Source organism: Bufo gargarizans, chromosome 2 (assembly GCF_014858855.1).
Source record: "Bufo gargarizans isolate SCDJY-AF-19 chromosome 2, ASM1485885v1, whole genome shotgun sequence".
NCBI lineage: Eukaryota > Metazoa > Chordata > Amphibia > Anura > Bufonidae > Bufo > Bufo gargarizans.
Window position 1 is genome coordinate 609,496,260 of NC_058081.1, and position 20,703 is coordinate 609,516,962.

Consider the following 20,703-nt stretch of genomic DNA (forward strand, 5'->3'; position numbering starts at 1 on the left):
CATATTCAAAAAGAGCTCTTTGACTTCTACACCTAATTTTAGATCAGGTAGTTTAACTTCTGTTGACGGACTCTTTTCTTGAGGGACTATATACAGGAGTATGTTGATTTGAAGTCTGCAAATTGCATATCCGCAAAACACGGATACCAGCATTGTGCGCTTTGCATTTTGCAGAACGGAACATCCGGACCATAATACAACAGTCCTATCCTTGTCCGTAATGAGGACAATAATAGGACATGTTTTATCATTATGCGGAACGGATATACGGACACTGAATGCACACAGAGTAATTTCCGTTAAAGAAAATGGACAGGGACAAAAAATAAGTTTGTGTGCATAAGCTCTTAATAATACTGTAAACGATAACCAGCATGGGTTTACCAATGACAGAAGTTGTCAGACTAACCTGATTTGTTTTTATGAGGAGGTGAGTAGTAGCCTGGACAGAGGGGCGGCTGTGGATGTACGATGTGTTCTTGGATTTTGCGAAGGCATTTCATACTGTCCCTCATAGATGTTTAATAGGGAAAATAAAGACTATAGGCCTCAAAAGTATAGTTTGTAATTAGATTGAAAACTGGCTGAAGTACCGTGTCCAGTGAGTTGTGGTCAATGATTCCTATTCAGAATGATTTCCTGTTATAAGTGGTGTACCCCAAGGTTCAGTGCTTGGTCCTCTATTATTTAATTTATTTATTAATAATATTGAGGATGAGATTAATAGTGCTGTTTCTATTTTTGCAGATTACACCAAGCTATGTAGTACTGTCCAGTCTATGGAAGATGTCCATAAACTACAAGCTGACTTGAACACAGGGAGTGTTTAGGCATGAACTTTGCAAATGAGGTTCACTGAGGATAAATGTAAAGTTATGCATCTGGGTAGTAATCATCCATGTGCATCATATGTCCTAGGGCAAGTAACACTGGGAAAGTCATTTGTAGAGAATCATTTGGGTGCAGTGGCGGATTAACATAGGGGCGTTCGGGTCTGCAGCCCCAGGCCCGGCATCACTGGGGGGCCCAATGCCGACCCGAACGCCCACATACTGCGGCAGGGCACGGGAGCGCATAGTTCCCTGCCCCGTCACCGATCAACGCGATAGGTTTCAGGCCCAGTGTGCCTGAGGCCTATGTGGCAGTATAATCCCGGCGCAGGCATGCATGATGACATCATCGCGCACCTGCAGCAGGGCGCAGGACAATGAAGATCGCGCGGCTGCGGCCTGCCTCACCATCATGAACACAGGAAAGTATTCGCTTTTAGTATTTCTTTTTATTTTTTTTATGTGTGTGCCAACTTTAGAGGACAGAGGAGGACATGGGGCAGTGTTGGGGCAAATAACTTCAGGGGGCGCAGTGTGGGGGCAGATTATTCCATGGGGCAAATCACTTCATTGCTGCAGATTATTACATGGGGCAAATTACTTCATAGGGGTGCAGTGTGGTGACAAATTAATTAATGAGGGGGCAGTGTCGGGGCAAATTACTTCATGGGGAAAATTAATTCATGGGGCAAATTACTTCATGGAGGAAGTGTGGGGGGAAATTACTTCATGGGGCAGTGTGGGGGCAAATTTCTTCATGGGGCAGTGTATTGGAAAATTGTTTCATGGGAGGGCAGTGTGGGGGAAAATTATTTCATGGGGCAGTGTGGGGGCAAATTATTTCATGGGAGGGCAGTGTGGGGGCAAATTATTTCATGGGAGGGCAGTGTGGGGGCAAATTAATTTATGGGGCAGTATGGGGAAAATTACTATATGGAGCAGTGTGGGGGAAATTACTATATGGGGAAATGTAGGGGAAATTACTATATGGGGCAGTGTGGGGGGTTGCTATTAGGGGACATTATTTTGGGGGAAACTATACAGGCACTATTACCTGTAGCACAATATAGTGTGTTATTATTATTACTGGGGGCACTCTAGGGGACATTATAACTGCTGTAGAAACTATAGGGACCTTTGAGATAATTTATCAAACTGGTGTAGAAGTGGCTTAGTAGCCCACAGCAACAGATTCCACCTTTTATTTTTGACAGCTCCTTTGGAAAATGAAAGGTGAAATCTGATTGGTTGCTATGGGCAACTAAGCCAGTTCTACTTTACACCATGTTAATAAATTACCCCAATTATGAGAAATCTAACATGTCTGTGTAACAAACTCTGTAGAGACAAGATGCAGCTGAAAGAATTTGTCATGGTGGTCTGGGTCAAACGGAGGAGAAGAGGAAAGAGAAGATATACATGACAGTAGATATCACTGGAAGTAAGAGGTATGTGGTGCTGTATTCTCCTACATGTAGAGCTGGCTCACTACTGTGACCTGCATCTCATCTTCTCCTTCAAGTCTTTTTTATCATATTCATATGTATTTTAAATTTGTCAACTAAAATTTTAATTTGTCACCTGCAGTCCTGTGTAACAGCCCAGATAATAGTGATAACTTTCTGTGTGCAGATAATGTAGTAGATGTTCCATGCAGTACTATGTAACACCCCACATAACACAATAGTTCACTGTGTTAATTAGGGTGTTACATAGGACTACAGATAACATCTATGATACCTGTACTCAGAGAGTTATTAGATGGTGGGGGTTCGACTCCTGGCACCTCCGCTAATCAGCTGTTTGAGGAGACTGCGATGTTCCAGTGAGCTCTGCAGCCTCTTTGCTCCTTACCAATCACAGCACTGTCCATTTCATAACACTGTGCTTGGTATTGCAGCTCAGCCCCAATCACTCAGATAGGACTAAGCTGCAGTTAGGCCATGTGAACGATGAATGTGATGTCATAGGGCCTAGGAAGAGTCTGTAGTGCTCACAAAGCACTGCACCCTCTTCATACAAAAAATGATTAAACTACAATGGAGGGAGGGGTCTGAGTTGGGTAGACAGCCCCTGGCCTATCATGCACTTAATCAGCCCCTGTTTGGGTGTACTTGTAGATCATATATTAAATAACATCAATCAGCTGCTTCTAAGGCTAGCAAGATATTGTATTAAACTCGACATGGACTCGTGGGACAGGGATGTAATATTACCACTTCACAAAGCTTTTGTGCGACCTCATCTGGAATATGCAGTTCATTTCTGGGCACCAATCCATAGAAAGGATGCCCTGGAGCTGGAAAAGTACAAAGGAGAGCAACTAAACTGATAAGGGTCATGAAGGATATGAAGGGTCTTGGTTATTAAGAAAGTTTAAAAAATAATTCAGTTTATTTAGTCTTAAGAAGAGCCATCTTGGGGGGGGGGGGGGGGGCATCACCTATACAAATGAGCCATACAAAAAAATATGGTGAAAAGCTGTTCCATGTAAAATCGTCTAAAAAGAAAAGGGAGAAGAAAAAGTTTAGTCTCCAGAGGTGTCAAGGCTTCTTTACTATAAGAACTGTAAATCTGTGGAATAGACTACCTATCCCTTGGTTAAACTTGATGGACTAACAACTATTTTTGCAACTGTATTAACAATGTAACTACAGGTGAAACTCGAAAAATTTGAATATCGTGCACAGTTCATTTATTTTAGTAATCCAACCTAAAAGGTGAAACTAACCTATGAGATAGACTCATTACATGCAAAGCAAGATATTTCAAGCATTTATTTGTTATAATTTGGATGATTATGGCTTACAGCTTATGAAACCCCAAAGTCACAATTTTGAGGTCCCCTTTGCTCAGGGGGTATGGATTAATTAGCTGACTAGAGTGTGACACTTTGAGCCTAGAATATTGAACCCTTTCACAAAATTCTAATTTAAAGCTGCTTTAATGCAATTCCTTTTACCGTGATTTTCTTTACTGAAATAAATGGACTTTTGCACGATATTCAAATTTTTCGAGTTTAACCTGTATGTAATTTCGGACCATTGTCTGCTATAATACATGAGTAGTACTACAAGTAAGGAGTCCAGATCACAATTTTTTATTTGTCCAATAACCCCCCAATTCCGGGCGGTCAAATAAGACCCAGTTAAGACCTCTAAATTAATTCAAACCCAAATCATACCCTTAAATACTTTAAACCTCGGATTGGACCTGCTCATTCCCAAGAGCAGACCCCTACATTAATCAGACTCCAGGTCAAGTCCTTATATCAGACCCAGAGGAGAACTTAAAATCTCATCTATACTGTAAGGGCAGGGTGTCAGTACTTACCAGGAAATATAAGACTCTATTTATCTGCACTTGGGTTTGTGTTTCTTTGCCTATATTTAGGACGTCATAAAATATATTATTAACTTAATTTTTGTGTGTGGACTACATCTTTTACATGGACACTTTTTTAGACCTGGCATGAGCAGGTAGAAGTTGCAGATTGTGGTACAAAGAACTATTGCGCCGCAATCTGTGCGAGAAATACACCTTATTTATGACCCCCAGATTTCGTTCAGTAACATGGGTTTAACAGTTACGTTATTGCAGTAATGCTTTTGTTGTAACTACATGTTATTGTGCAGTAATATACAATGCATTTGATGACATAGGTGTAAAAATGGTGTTATAGCAGTAAAATGCATTTAACTATCAGTTATCTTGCAGTAATATACAGTGGGATGCGAAAGTTTGGGCAACCTTGTTAATCGTCATGATTTTCCTGTATAAATCGTTGGTTGTTATGATAAAAAATGTCAGTTAAATATATCATACAGGAGACACACACAGTGATATTTGAGAAGTGAAATGAAGTTTATTGGATTTACAGAAAGTGTGCTATAATTGTTTAAACAAAATTGGGCAGGTGCATAAATTTGGGCACTGTTGTCATTTTATTGATTCCAAAACCTTTAGAACTAATTATTGGAACTCAAATTGGCTTGGTAAGCTCAGTGACCCCTGACCTACATACATAGGTGAATCCAATTATGAGAAAGAGTATTTAAGGGGGTCAATTGTAAGTTTCCCTCCTCTTTTAATTTTCTCTGAAGAGTAGCAACATGGGGGTCTCAAAACAACTCTCAAATGACCTGAAGACAAAGATTGTTCACCATCATGGTTTAGGGGAAGGATACAGAAAGCTGTCTCAGAGATTTCATTTGTCTGTTTCCACAGTTAGGAACATATTGAGGAAATGGAAGACCACAGGCTCAGTTCAAGTTAAGGCTCGAAGTGGCAGACCAAGAAAAATCTAGGATAGACAGAAGCGACAAATGTTGAGAACAGTCAGAGTCAACCCACACACCAGCACCAAAGACCTACAACATCATCTTGCTGCAGATGGAGTCACTGTGCATCGTTCAACCATTCGGCGCACTTTACACAAGGAGATGCTATATGTGAGAGTGATGCAGAGGAAGCCTTTTCTCTGCCCACAGCACAAAAAGTGCAGCTTGAGGTGGGCTAAAGCACATTTGGACAAGCCAGCTACATTTTGGAATAAGGTGCTGTGGACTGATGAAACTAAAATTGAGTTATTTGGCCATAACAAGGGGCGTTATGCATGGAGGAAAAATAACACAGCATTCCAAGAAAAACACCTGCTACCTACAGTAAAATATGGTGGTGGTTCCATCATGCTGTGGGGCTGTGTGGCCAGTGCAGAGACTGGGAATCTTGTCAAAGTTAAGGGACGCATGGATTCCACTCAGTATCAGCAGATTCTGGAGACCAATGTCCAGGAATCAGTGACAAAGCTGAAGCTGCGCCGGGGCTGGATCTTTCAACAAGACAACGACCCTAAACACTGCTCAAAATCCACTAAGGCATTTATGCAGAGGAACAAGTACAACGTTCTGGAATGGCCATTTCAGTCCCCAGACCTGAGTATAATTGAAAATCTGTGGTGTGACTTAAAGAGAGCTGTCCATGTTCGGAAGCCATCAAACCTGAATGAACTAAAGATGTTTTGTAAAGAGGAATGGTCCAAAATACCTTCAACCAGAATCCAGACTATCATTGGAACCTACAGAAAGCGTTTAGAGGCTGTAATTTCTGCAAAAGGAGGATCTACTAAATATTGATTTCATTTATTTTTTTGTGGTGCCCAAATTTATGCACCTGCCTAATTTTGTTTAAACAATTATGTCCCCTGTATGATATATTTAACTGACATTTTTTATCATAACAACCAACGATTTATACAGGAAAATCATGACAATTAACAAGGTTGCCCAAACTTTCGCATCCCACTGTACAATGCGTTCAATAACACAGGAATAATGCACTAAAATGCCTAACAAATGGTAAATTTACTGTTCTTTAGGGGGGAAAAATGTGCAATTGCTCAGCACTTGCAGCAGAACATATGCTGCAAATGTTGGGGTGCTGGCAAGAAGTGTATGAACTGCAGAATCTTTTTACAAAAACTAGTGGCTGGCTGTTCATACAGAAAAAATGTAGTTTCTTGCAGGATTTTGTCATGGAGAACTAGTTGCCAGAATTCCCTCACTCTCTGTATCTGCTTTCCCTGTTCAAACCCTAAAATAATCCAACAATATATCCCTATTCTATCCATATGCTTTCCTTATGGTGTAGCCATCACACTAGATTAGTGGCTTAGTCTATAATAGCTTTTTGTCAGACATGCTTTCAAGTCACAAGTAGAACACAAAATGGCATTTTATTATGTTCTGAGCAAAAGGACCTTCCTGAACTCTGGCCCTGATAGGCTGATCAAGCTGTCTTTCAGCCTCTAAGACAATCAGAGCAAGCCCTCCACCCACTTCCTCCAAGTGTGCAGAGCGCAGTTTTTGTGTGATTCATCCTAAACAAATTGCCAGAACTTCAGAATTATTTAGAAAGTTTTTTGCAATTTGTAACAAATCCAATTACTCTAGAATTGAGTCGCTCTTAGCTACTCTTTAGCTGTAAGATTATTTTCACATCATGTACACGGCATATGAATAGGTTATCCAGTTTATGTCTGTCTAATGGGGCCTGGTTGCTCCTTCTTGGCTCGGACATCAGATGCCAGGTCAGTTCATTGACATAACAGGACCACATGGATTGTTCAGAGCTTCATGTTTCAGCCCCTTTGTTTTAGCCATTGGTAGAGTCTCCGCTCTGGGACTTTTGTGTGGTCAGTACAGATGACTGGATCATGCTTTTAATGTCCACTTTAATCTACAGGAGGGATCAGCAATCTCCGGCACTCCAGCTGTTCTGAAACTGCAACCCCCCGAAACTTCCTTTAACTTCTATGGAAGTTAAAAGAACAACTGAGTAAGTATGCATGCCGGGGGTTGTAGTTTTACAGTAGCTGGAGTTCTGAAGGTTGCTGAATCCTGCTCTACAGGATAAGACTGGTTTTTGTCATCTGTGCTTCCTTATTACTTGCAGTAAATTCAGTTTTTTTCTTGGCATTATACTGTACATTTACATACCTCTGTTGATGCTGTTAATGCAAGGCTTATGTTTATCCCAGTCCCTCCCTGAGACACAAGGAATTTAAATTGCATATTGGAAATTGTGGAATCAAAATGACCTCCCTCCAACACCACTAAATTAAATAGTATAGAGTTGCTCAACCAGTTATTGATTTGACAGGGTTCAATATACACTCACCTAAAGAATTATTAGGAACACCATACTAATACGGTGTGGGACCCCCTTTTGCCTTCAGAACTGCCTTAATTCTACGTGGCATTGATTCAACAAGGTGCTGATAGCATTCTTTAGAAATGTTGGCCATATTGATAGGATAGCATCTTGCAGTTGATGGAGATTTGACGGATGCACATCCAGTGCACGAAGCTCCCGTTCCACCACATCCTAAAGATGCTCTATTGGGTTGAGATCTGGTGACTGTGGGGGCCATTTTAGTTCAGTGAACTCATTGTCATGTTCAAGAAACCAATTTGAAATTATTCGAGCTTTGTGACATGGTGCATTATCCTGCTGGAAGTAGCCATCAGAGGATGGGTACATGGTGATCATGAAGGGATGGACATGGTCAGGAACAATGCTCAGGTAGGTAGCCCGTGGCATTTAAATGATGGCCAATTGGCACTAAGGGGCCTAAAGTGTGCCCAGAAAACATCCCCCACACCATTACACCACCACCACCAGCCTGCACAGTGGTAACAAGGCATGATGGATACATGTTCTCATTCTGTTTACGCCAAATTCGGACTCTACCATTTGAATGTCTCAACAGAAACCGAGACTCATCAGACCAGGCAAAATTTTTCCAGTCTTCAACAGTCCAAATTTGGTGAGCTCGTGCAAATTGTAGCCTCTTTTTCCTATTTGTAGTGGAGATGAGTGGTACCCGGTGGGGTCTTCTGCTGTTGTAGCCCATCTGCCTCAAGGTTGTGCGTGTTGTGGCTTCACAAATGCTTTGCTGCATACCTCGGTTGTCATGGTTAAATCAGTCGGCCCATTCTCCTCTGACCTCTAGCATCAACAAGGCATTTTCGCCCACAGGACTGCCGCATACTGGATGTTTTTCCCTTTTCACACCATTCTTTGTAAACCCTAGAAATGGTTGTGCGTGAAAATCCCAGTAACTGAGCAGATTGTGAAATACTCAGACCGGCCCGTCTGGCACCAACAATTATGCCACGCTCAAAATTGCTTAAATCACCTTTCTTTCCCATTCTGACATTCAGTTTGGAGTTCAGGAGATTGTCTTGACCAGAACCACAACCCTACATGCATTGAAGCAACTGCCATGTGATTGGTTGACTAGATAATCGCATTAATGAGAAATAGAACAGGTGTTCCTAATAATTCTTTAGGTGAGTGTACTTTCTGTATTAATTCTCTGTTTTCTATATTACTATTATATGGTTTATTTTATTATTTGCCCTGCTATCATCCAGTTTATCAAGCCCGTAACAAACATAATACTAACAAATGATGCAATGAACGACTGATGCTATTTGAGAACAGAGCACCCAGTTTTACAAATCACTACAGAAATCTGATGTTAAAAAGAAATAATCTGAAATACAATGGAGAAATGTATCAATGTGGTAAGCTAGTTTTCTGGTGTAGTAAAGACAAAAACTTTGCCACACGGCTCATTTTGCTTCAAAATGTATGCCTTTTTCTGTTTTACTAACAGTGTTGAGCGGCATGTCCCATATTCGAATTCGCGAAATTTCGTGAATATTCGAAAGAATATTCGTAAAATATTTGCGAATATTCGAATTCGTTATTATTTCGCATATGCGATAATTCAAATTTTTGCATCGCATAATACATATTATGAGATGCAAAATTCGCATGTGCGCTAATGAAATCGCCTTACGAAGATTCGCAACTCAATTCAATCACTAATGTAAGAATGCAAAGCCCTTTGCCTCTGTTCTGGGACAAGTGCCGATATTCGCCTGTGCGCTAATAAAATCGCCTTACAAAGATTTGCGCCTCAATCACTTTCTAGGCAATGTGAGTAAGATCTGAGCTTTTGGACTTTTGTGAATCAATCGAGATACAGTGGGGGGTGATGACAGTAGTTGACAGAGTACAGATCAATGTCATCTGTAAGGTGGAAACTAAAATAAAAAATACGAATATTCGTAAATCGAATTTTACGAAGTTCTACGTATTCGCGAATATGGTGCTATACTATATGAATGCACAGGCCTTTGCCTCTCTGTTCTGGGGACAAGTGTAGATATTCGCATGGGCGTTAATAAAATCGCCTCACGAAGATTCGCAACTCAATTCAATCACTAATGTAAGAATGCAAAGCCCTTTGCCTCTGTTCTGGGACAAGTGTAGATATTCGCATGTGCGCTAATAAAATCGCCTTACGAATATTCGCGCCTCAATCACTTTCTAGGCAATGTGAGTAAGATCTGAGCTTTTGGACTTTTGGGAATCAATCGAGATACAGTGGGGGGTGATGATGACAGTAGTTGACAGAGTACAGATCAATGTCATCTGTAAGGTGGAAAGTAAAATAAAAAATACGAATATTCGTAAATCGAATTTTACGAAGTTCTACGTATTCGCGAATATGGTGCTATACTATATGAATGCACAGGCCTTTGCCTCTCTGTTCTGGGGACAAGTGTAGATATTCGCATTTGCGTTAATAAAATCGCCTCACGAAGATTCGCAGCTCAATTCAATCACTAATGTAAGAATGCAAAGCCCTTTGCCTCTGTTCTGGGACAAGTGCCGATATTCGCATGTGCGCTAATAAAATCGCCTTACGAAGATTCGCGCCTCAATCACTTTCTAGGCAATGTGAGTAAGATCTGAGCTGTTGGACCTTTGGGAAACAATCAATTATATGTGACTGTAATTTTGTGGAAAAAAAAACAAAAAAAAAAATATAGCACTATATTCGAAATATTCGCGAAATCGCGAAGTTGCGATATTCGCGAAAAAAATTTGCTTTTCGAATATTCGCGCTCAACACTATTTACTAAAAGTGTATGAAGCATGGGACGGAGAGGACATGGACAAAACCTCCGCCCAATATTGATCCAGAAAACTGGCACACAATATACAACAGAAAACGATGCAAACTGCTTGCTGGCATAGATTTAATAGGGGATACAGAATTATTAGGAGGAATTTTGGTGCATCAGATGCCATCAGGATTTCTTGATAAGCATGGCATCAGAAACACCAGTTTTAGTAAATTCCCCCCAATGTGTTGGGATTATTTAAATACAATTAATTGAAAAGCAAAGTGTTGCATGTGGTGCTTGGTCAATAATCACACAATCAACGTGGTGCACCCTTTATTTGGGGTTCGCAGCAGGGTATACAGTGAATATAAAAAGTCTACACACCCCTGTTAAAATGTCAGGTTTCTGTGATGTAAAAAAATGAGACAAAGATAAATAATTTCAGAACTTTTTCCACCTTTAATGTGACCTATAAACTGTACCACTCAATTAAAAAACAAACTGAAATCTTTTAGGTGGAGGGAAGAAAAAAAAATAAACTAAAATAATGTGGTTGCATAAGTGTGCACACTGGGGATAACTGGGGATGTAGCTGTGTTCAGAATTAAGCAATCACATTCAAAATCATGTTAAATAGGAGTCAGCATACACCTGCCATTATTTAAAGTGCCTCTGATTAACCCCAAATAAAGTTCAGCTGCTCTAGTTGGTCTTTCCTGAAATTTTCGTAGTCGCATCCCACAGCAAAAGCCATGGTCCACAAAGAGCTTCCAAAGCATCAGAGGGATCTCATTGTTAAAAGGTATCATTCAGGAGAAGGGTACAAAATAATTTTCAAGGCATTAGATATACCATGGAACACAGTGAAGACAGTCGTCATCAAGTGGAGAAAATATGGCACAACAGTGACATTACCAAGAACTGGACGTCCCTCCCAAATTGATGAAAAGAAGAAAATTAAACTGGTCTGAGAGGCTACCAAGAGGCCTACAGCAACATTAAAGGAGCTGCAGGAATATCTGGCAAGTACTGGCTGTGTGGTATATGTGACAACAATCTCCCGTATTCTTCACATGTCTGGGCTATGGGGTGAAGTGGCAAGATGAAAGCCTTTTCTTACGAAGAAAAACATCCAAGCCAGGCTACATTTTGCAAAAACACATCTGAAGTCTCCCAAAAGCATGGGGGAAAAGGTGTTATGGTCTGATGAAACCAAGGTTGAACTTTTTGGCCATAATTCCAAAAGATATGTTTGGTGCAAAAACAACACTGCACATCACCAAAAGAACACCATACCCACAGTGAAGCATGGTGGTGGCAGCATCATGCTTTGGGGCTGTTTTTCTTCAGCTGGAACTTGGGCCTTAGTTAAGCTAGAGGGAATTATGAACAGTTCCAAAAACTAGTCAATATTGGCACAAAACCTTCAGGCTTCTGCTAGAAAGCTGAACATGAAGAGGAACTTAATCTTTCAGCATGACAACGACCCAAAGCATACATCCAAATCAACAAAGGAATGGCTTCACCAGAAGAAGATTCAAGTTTTGGAATGGCCCAGCCAGAGCCCAGACCTGAATCGGATTGAAAATCTGTGGGGTGATCTGAAGAGGGCTGTGCACAGGAGATGCCGTCGCAATCTGACAGATTTGGAGTGTTTGTGCAAAGAAGAGTGGGCAAATCTTGCCAAGTCAAAATGTGCCATGCTGATAGACTAATACCCCAAAAGACTGATTGCTGTAATAAAATAAAAAGGTGCTTCAACAAAGTATTAGTTTAAGGGCGTGCACACTTATGCAACCATATTATTTTATTTTTAGATTTTTTCTTCCCTCCACCTAAAAGATTTCAGTTTGTTTTTCAATTGAGTTGTACAGTTTATAGGTCACATTAAAAGGTGGAAAAAGTAGACTTTTTATATCCATTGTATGTTCAGGCAGGGTGACAATAATATAGGGTACCCCTTGCTGTGATATAGGCTGCTACTTTGGTTGAAATATGGGTCCAAGTTGAAAAAAGCTTGGAATGACATACCACAGGAGGATATTCAGTATCTATATGACCGTTACCATGCCAAAATGGTTGTTAACTATTGTGAATGGGAGATCCATCTCCCCATCCAGTCTGAGACATTCTCGATGGGGGAGAGATCTGGTGATCAAGCTGGCCGGGTGGGCTACTAGATACCCTGAAGAACTTGTTTTGTAGTGCAGGCAGTGTGTGGGTGGGCAATATTTTGTTGAAACACCACGTCTCCTGAGTTATAAAAGGCAATAGATTGGTTCCACGATGTCCTGGACATACTGAAAGCTGATCATTGCTCCCTCCATGAATACCAGATGGCGCCCATGCCATGACACCTGGTGTTGGCCCGGTATGTCTGTGCACTACCCACGATGGCAAGAAGCACTCTCCAGCCCTTTTGCGGAAAGATACAGTTTTTGTGGTGTTCTTATGTTTACAAATGAATGGATGCATTAGAACAACCTCTTGCCACATCTACAATGCAATGCTGTCATTCACAGACAACAATCAGACATCTTGAAAATGTTGAAATTTGAAGAGATTAAAAAGTTGGAGACCTTTTTTGTTTATTTATATACATCTTGACAAATCTTAACTCCATTTTTTTATTCTCTATTTTGTTTAGGGCCATTTATGTACTGCTGGGTCTTCACATCCTATTCCATGTCCTACTGGACAGTACCAGCCAAATACAGGTTCTCATTCCTGCACCCCTTGCCAGCCAGGATTCTACTGCCAGGAAGCAGTAGCTGGTCACTCACAGCCCTGTCCTCCATATTCCTATTGCCCTGCAGGTATGTATTGTCATATTGTTCTCTGTAGTCAAATATATTGGACAAGGCATATATTGTCATATTGTTCTCTACAGTCAAATATATTGGACATGTTATCCTCTAAACTAATATTACATTTACTAGGGACACTTTTTCCTTTACCTTGCCCCAATGGGACCTATACACCTCTGGAAATGAGTGGTCTGAGAGAGAAGGGTGAATGTCTTCCTTGCCCTCCAGGATATTACTGCAGGTAAGATCCATGTATAAAATCCATCTAATGCGCATGCGGCAGATTTATTGTAGACATTTCTGACATTGTCCCATTTAGCTGAATGTGGCTTTCAGAAATCCATGCACATGCATGCACAAAAAAACATAGATGTCTAAAATAAAATACATTTTCTGCAAAAAGACTGCTGCGTCTATGTGGGCAGCACGGTGGCTCAGTGGTTAGCACTGGTGCCTTCCAGCGCTGGGGTCCTAGGTTTAAATCCGACGATGGGCAACATCTGCATGGAGTTTGTATGTTCTCCCTGTGTTTGCATGGGTTTTCTCCAGGTATTCCAGTTTCCTCCCACACGCCAAAGACATACTGATAGATTGTGACCCCTATTGGGGACAGTGAGTAATGCTAATGTCTGTAAAGTGCTGCGGAATATAGTAGCGCCATATAAGTACATAAAATAAATACAGTCCCTTACTACTGTACTTTCTGATACACAGAGGAGGTAAGCTTCAAGGTCCTTGTGCAGCTGGTCATTTCTGTCTATCCGGCAGTTCAGAATATACACCATATGTCCAAAACTTCAGCCGAAGTGCAGTGACTGAATGTAACTGGGGGCAGATGTGTGCAGGGATCTGCCCACCAGGTGAGTAAATTTGTGAAGACAATTGGTATAAAGTCACACTGAATCTAAAATGCATGTTCAAGTCTAAGTATCTTGGTGCAGTTTTTTGGGAGCCAAAACCAAGAATGGATTAAAAAAAAAACAAGACAATCTAATATCTGTCTTTAAAGTGTACATGGGTTTTCAAAAATGTTTGCATAATGTCTGTGCTTCTTTGTAAAAATCATAACTGTTAAGGAGCAGATCTTTTTTTAGGATGACCTAATGTTTGTTTCAGCCATATTATTCCCTGTTTCATCTGCACAGCTAGAAGCATTTTGCTCAGAAGCAGGGTGAATATCCCTTATTTGAAATCTGCCTTCACTGTACTGCTGTGATGTCCTTTCCACTACTTCCCACTATGTTTTCAGCTCCAGAGCAGAACAGATAAGAGGAGAGGGAAATCCCACTTACTTACACACAGGATGCTCCCTATGATGTTCAGAAGCGGTGTAGAAGCAGTTTTTTTTTTTATCAGACTTATGTTTAAGTGGATGTGGGCATATTTTTTAAATGCAACTATTTTGAAAAATTTGCTAGTTACACCATTATCTAATGAAATTTTGTGAAAGTACAGTGACTCATTAATACATTCTCTCCTTTTATGATACGCATCTAATTTTGGCTTCAAAAACTGCTGAACCGCTCCCCGAGTCTGCAAACCTTTGAAATAAAACAGATGTGTCTGTTCGTGCCCTAATCCCCATTATTTTGGCTGGGATAACTAGATCTATGTTTGCTGTAGGTGTAGGGAAAGCTTTTTGCTGGCACATGCCCTCTCCCAGGTACAAATTATACTGCATTTCATTTTATTGTATTTGTTCATGTATATTCATTGAGTTAGACTTGTCATCTTGCTCTGGGCAGTTGTTTTAGCCTATGCACACCATCCAGGCTGGGTATGGACTGTTATTTGCTGAAAGCAATTAGTCTAATTGACTCATATCCCATAATGTGAGCATTGTGCACATCACAAAAAGCGAGTAATAGCAGAAGAAAATAATCATTAATATTCCATTCCTGCATTACCTGTGGCTCATGAATAAAGTAGTATGGAAGGGTGTCTGATAAAAGTGTGCTCTTGTTTGCCTTGTGTCATCAAAACAATCAAAGCTCTGAAGATATACAGTGCGTTCAGAAAGTATTCAACTACTACGCTTTCCCTTTAAGTGCAAGGATTCAGACCCTTTTACTTTTTACTTTTTTCAGATTTCGTACGTTGCGGCTAAAATAACCCCAAAAAATTCTGCACCCAATACCCCATAATGACAAAGTTTGCTAATTTATTGAAAAGGGAAAACTAAAATTGACATTGACATAAGTATTCAGACCCTTTACTCCAGTCTTCTTGGGTATGATGTCATAAGATGTGCACACCTGATTTGGGTGATTTTCTATATATAGAAGACATAGCAATCCATGAATGCTTCAGTTCATTTTACAAAAATATCCATAACAATATATTGTACATCAACAATTCTACTGAATCCAATATGAAAAAGCATGAAATACATTACTAAGCTGAAATACATTTTCAGCCACTATCTGTGACTTCGCCAGTTCTAAAATTGTGGGCGTGACATGGACGGGGAAGGGGACAGGTCGGCAGGCCCGTCTCATTCACAATTTTATGCGCCTGTTCTAGGAAGCTATCTTACATTGCGCCGAAGTTATGGAGTGGCCGGTGCCTCTTCATAACTTCGCTGGAACCACCGTCAACTATGGGCCTTTATTAAGACCTGCGTCTAAAATACCAATCTTAATAAATGTGCCATAAAAATCAACACTTAACGATCCCACTTAGAGAAGGACAGTTCATTCAAAGGTGGAAAGTTTTGCGTGCCCACGCGCCCTGTGATGTTTCGGGGAACATGCCACCTTTCTCATGCATTTTCTTTAATTTTAGCACAAGGATGCAACATGACAAAATGTGAACAAAAGGGACAGGGTCTGAATACTTTCCAAATGCATTGCATAGGAAATGTCCTTGATTACAGTGTAATGAAAATTTCTGCAATTTTCTATTATACTTTATGTTTTCATTTTCTCAAGATTTTCCGATCTATGTCAGTGGGCAGATTAGAATCCCGCCATTTTGACCTCTTTTCCCCCAGGCGTTCAGGAAGTCCCCATAGCGTACAGTTAATTATACAAATTGATGGAATCCACCAACCAACTTCTCATTCTTCAATTTCCAGGTTTCTATTGCCAGGAAGGTACTGTGTTGCCCATCTCATGCCCTGCTAACACAGTAAGAAACTCTCCAGGGGGCAGGCACAGGGAGGATTGTGTATCCTGCCCTCGAGGATACTGGTGTAAAGAAGGTGCCATCAAGTTTCCTAATTTTATTTCTTTCATAAATCTGATTTATGTTCACAGCTACAAATATGTCTTCATCTAGGGAACCCAGTACCTGTCCTATGCCCACCTGGTTATTACTGCAGTGGAGGAAATCAGACTAATTCTGGACCTACAGCTGGACCTCAGGAGTGCCCTGTTCACACTTATCGTGCTTACGCAGGGGCAGAGAATGCTGGTGACTGCCAGCCCTGTCCCCCTGGCTATTTCTGCAAATTACCAGGTTGGAAACAATAAATTACTGCTATTTCAGCAGCAAACATAACACGAAAGTAATGTGAGTCTTATTATCAGAGAAATAGAGTAAATCTGAACTTTCTGTTACTTTGAATTAGTGGGTATGTGGCCTTTCCAATACACCTAGACGGGGCTGTCACAACTTTTACTCCGTTAACAAAATGTCCTTTTCAGTTCCAGTTGTTCAATATATGTATATTTTTCTTCTTAGGTACAGTTCTGTATGAGGACTATCCATGCCCACCAGGGTACTGGTGCCCAGGTACGAGCGACCCACTGGCCTGTCCTGCTGGTACCTTAAGAACTGAACCAGGAGCTGCATCTGTTGAGGACTGTGTGATCTGCCGTGCAGGATATTATTGCCCCAACCCAGCTGTGACACTGGAAGTCAACATTATAGGGATCCCCTGCAGACCTGGCTATGAGTGCCCACCTGGTATGAAGGCATGTTTTATGACTTTTCATAGACAATCTATTAGTACAGTCAGTGGTGTATCTTGGTTTTGTGCTGCCCTAGGCGAGACTTAACTCGGGCACACCCCTAATATAAATTTGTTCCACCTCTTCCTGTCAAGGCCAAACCCCTTTCTCTCTAAACCCCACCCCTTCCTATGTGCCATCCACAGATCCCCCTCCCCTAAACAGTGCCATCCACGAACCCCCCTCCCCTAAACAGTGCCATCCACAGATCCCCCTGCCCTAAACAGTGCCATCCACAGATCCCCCTCCCCTAAACAGTGACATCCACAGATCCCCCTCCCCTAAACAGTGACATCCACAGATCCCCCTCCCCTAAATAGTGCCATCAACAGATCCCCCTCCCCTAAACAGTGCCATCCACAGATCCCCCTCCCCTAAACAGTGCCATCCACAGATCTCCCCCCTAAACAGTGACATCCACAGATCTCTCCCCTAAATAGTGCCATCAACAGATCCCCCCCCCCCCCCGACGCTCACAGGAATACATTTATAAACTAATCAGTAACTTTAACTTTAATCATTGCTGATCTCTTTACTGGATACCTTAGTCTGTCTTAGCTCTGGTAACAGCAGGCAGTGTGGGCGGCCGGCGCTCACTCATTGACGTCACACGCCTGCTCCTCCCACTAGGCGGCGCAGGTGCATGACATCAGTGAGTGAGCACCGCCCGCACTGTCTGCTGTTACCGGAGCTAAGACAGACTAAGGTATCCAGTAAAGAGATCAGCAATGATTAAAGTTAAAGTTACTGATTAGTTTATAAATGTTCTCCTGTGAGCGGCGTGGCCCTGTACATTCTAACCCCCAGGCAAGCGTCCCTGTCACCATGGGAACGCCTGGTGGTTAGAATATACCATCGGATTAGAGTTTTTACGATCTCACTGAGATCATGAAAACTCAGATCCGATGGTATATTCTAACCTCCAGGCAAGCGTCCCCGTCACCATGGGAATGCCTGGGGGTTAGAATACACCATCGGATGTTCTGAGTATACCGGCGGCATATAAGACGGATGGGACAGGGGCAAATGCCCTAGGCAAATGCCTTGTTTGCCTTGTGATAGATATGCCACTGAGTACAGTATAGGTGCTTTATGACTATATTTTAGTATTTTGCAATTCTATAAAGTTATTTAGTATAGACCTTATCATAAAATTTTCACAGAAGTTCTGAAAGTAGATAACGATAACCAAATCAAACAAATTAGCCAAAAATATTAGACTTGGCCTTTGATTATTGAGGAAAATGATCCATGTTTGTGAGTGGCAAAAGTATGTGAATCTTTAGAAATAACAGAGACTTTAAAGGTGGATTTAGAGTCAGATGTTTTCAATCAATGGGATGACAGTCAGATGTTAGTGGGCAACCTGTTTCATTTAAAGAACAGGGATCTTTCAAAGTCTGATTGTCACAACATATTTATGGAAGTGTATCATGGCTCGAGCAAAGGAGATTTCTGAGAACCTCAGAAGAAGAGTTATTGATGCTCATCATGATTATTAACCTCCCCAGGAATGGTTGTTTAACAAAGATCATGCCAAGAACAATGCATGTAATAGTCTGTGAGGTCACTAATAGTGTTGATGGATGTACGGTACCTTGGAACTGAAGCCCGGTTCGGTTTCAAGTTTTAAAGTGGTTTTCCACTTTAAAAATCAATTACCAAAGTTATTCAACAAAGTCACACACCACTTTGTGATTAACTAATTTCGGCTCATCGTAGCCCCAATATTCTAATACTGTATGGAGACGGAACTCCGTACAGTATTATTCTGAAGTTTTGAACAAAGTTTTGAACAAATTGTTCATGAGTCTGAAGACGCTAAATAACAATGGTGTGCCTGGCAGAATTGCAAGGAGAAAGCCACTGCTCTCCAAAAAGAACATTGCTACCAGCCTACAGTTTTCTAAAGATCATCTGGATAAGCCAGAGCGCTATTTGAACTAATATTTCAGGAGCAGATGGCTGCACAACGGTTAGTTGCTCCACCATCTCTTAATTTTACCTGCTCCTGCCAGGACTAAAATTGTGGTCCTAGTGTGGGCAAGGAAAAGGACAGGCTGGCAGGTCTGTTTCATTTACCATTTTCCACACCTGTTTCAGGCATAGAAAAAGGTCTAAATTTAGGACAGCTAGGAAGCTGTCTTACATTTAGAACTGGCGCTGGCTGCGCCAAAGTTGTGGAGAGGCCGGCGCCAGCTTAGGGTGTTATTAATACTGGCATCTAAAATGTATAGTCCTATATGGTTGGTGGTGTACCCACGAGGTCAAAGATACCATGGTAGAAGTCAGAGTCACTAGTCAGGGTGGAGTAGTATGGTACACAGGTAGTCAGACAGAGAAAATATCTTTGCTGGTTACTAGAGACTAGGAAACCTAAAGCTCAGGCACCTTCCCAATGATAGGCTGGGTAAAAATTTGGACGCCCACTTGTCCTTTAAGAAGCCAAGAGTAAGCATGCGCCCTAAGGATAGGCCTGGAGTCCTTTGGGAAAGCACGCAAGCCGCAGTCTGCAAAAGACACCGAAAATGGTGGAGGATGACAATGCCGCCGGCTTGAAGTGGAGCAGTGCGACCGGACTAGCAGGCAGTGTCTGGGACCTCTGCCTTTGGGACCCATGCCTAAAAGGAGGAGTGTGGCAATTGTATGCATAGTGCTCATTAAAAAGGATCTGTAACCTCTCCTGGGAGGTCTGTTTTAGTACTTACCTGTATTTTCCATGTACTAACAATTCTGAAGCATCTATTCTTATGACTCTTATGACTTCTTTATATTCCTGCTAGAATTTACAAATTAATTACTTAGCAATGGAGGTACAGATGGGTGTTACCAGTTGAAGGTGTGTACCTGCATAGTCTGACACTATCCAATCAGTGATGCTAGTGTCAGACTGTGCAGGGACACACCTCCAACTGGTTACAACTATTTAGGCCTTCACTGAAAACTGCTAGCAATTCATTCATAACTTCTAGCAGGAAAAATAAAGGAATGACACAAAATAGAGTTATAATAATAGATGCTCCACAATTATTATGATGGGAATGCAAGTAGTTGATAGGAATGCAAGTACTAAAAACATGTCAGGTGAGGTGACAGGTCCACTTTAGGCCTTGCATATGCGAGACCAGAAATGGCAGAATTGGTGGATACTGCTTCTATTTTCTTTCCAGGGTTCTCGACAGTGATCAGGAAGTTATAAAACCTTCACCATAATATACTGTGACAGGGCTTTAGGCATCTGGGCTGCCCTCCATAAATATGCGGCGGGTGGTAATATATTAAATGAATAACTGCGGCCTTTTTGGCAACCCTCCTTTAGTTATCTTTCCAGTCATAAGCTGGTGCAATAGTTTTCTCTCTGAAGAACAGATTCTGTCTCTCCTCTGTTCTTCTGAAGTATTTGTTGCCTCTATTTTTTTTTTCTTATGAGATACTGTTGGAATGAAAAATGTGAGACTAAATAGGAAATGGAGCATTTCACCTCTGAGAAGAAAGCTTTCAGGTATAACATGACTTTCCCATTTTTTCGATTACAAAGACATCAGTTTCTTTATACTTTTAAAGTGGTTGTTCAGGAGTAGAACATGGCTGCTTTCTTCTAGAAACAGTCCCATACCTGTCCATGTAT

At 41.3% G+C, this 20,703-nt stretch overlaps 1 protein-coding gene across 1 annotated transcript in view; it reads left to right on the forward strand.

The window, feature by feature from the left end:
* The first annotated feature begins 13,611 nt into the window (after positions 1 to 13,611).
* LOC122926200 overlaps positions 13,612 to 20,703 on the forward strand; it is a 91,377-nt gene continuing 84,285 nt past the window's right edge. Inside the window, exons 1-3 of the mRNA XM_044277580.1 lie at positions 13,612 to 13,635; positions 16,380 to 16,581; positions 16,807 to 16,857. Coding sequence (XP_044133515.1) covers positions 13,612 to 13,635; positions 16,380 to 16,581; positions 16,807 to 16,857 — 277 coding nt within the window. The remainder of the gene's footprint in view (positions 13,636 to 16,379; positions 16,582 to 16,806; positions 16,858 to 20,703) is intronic.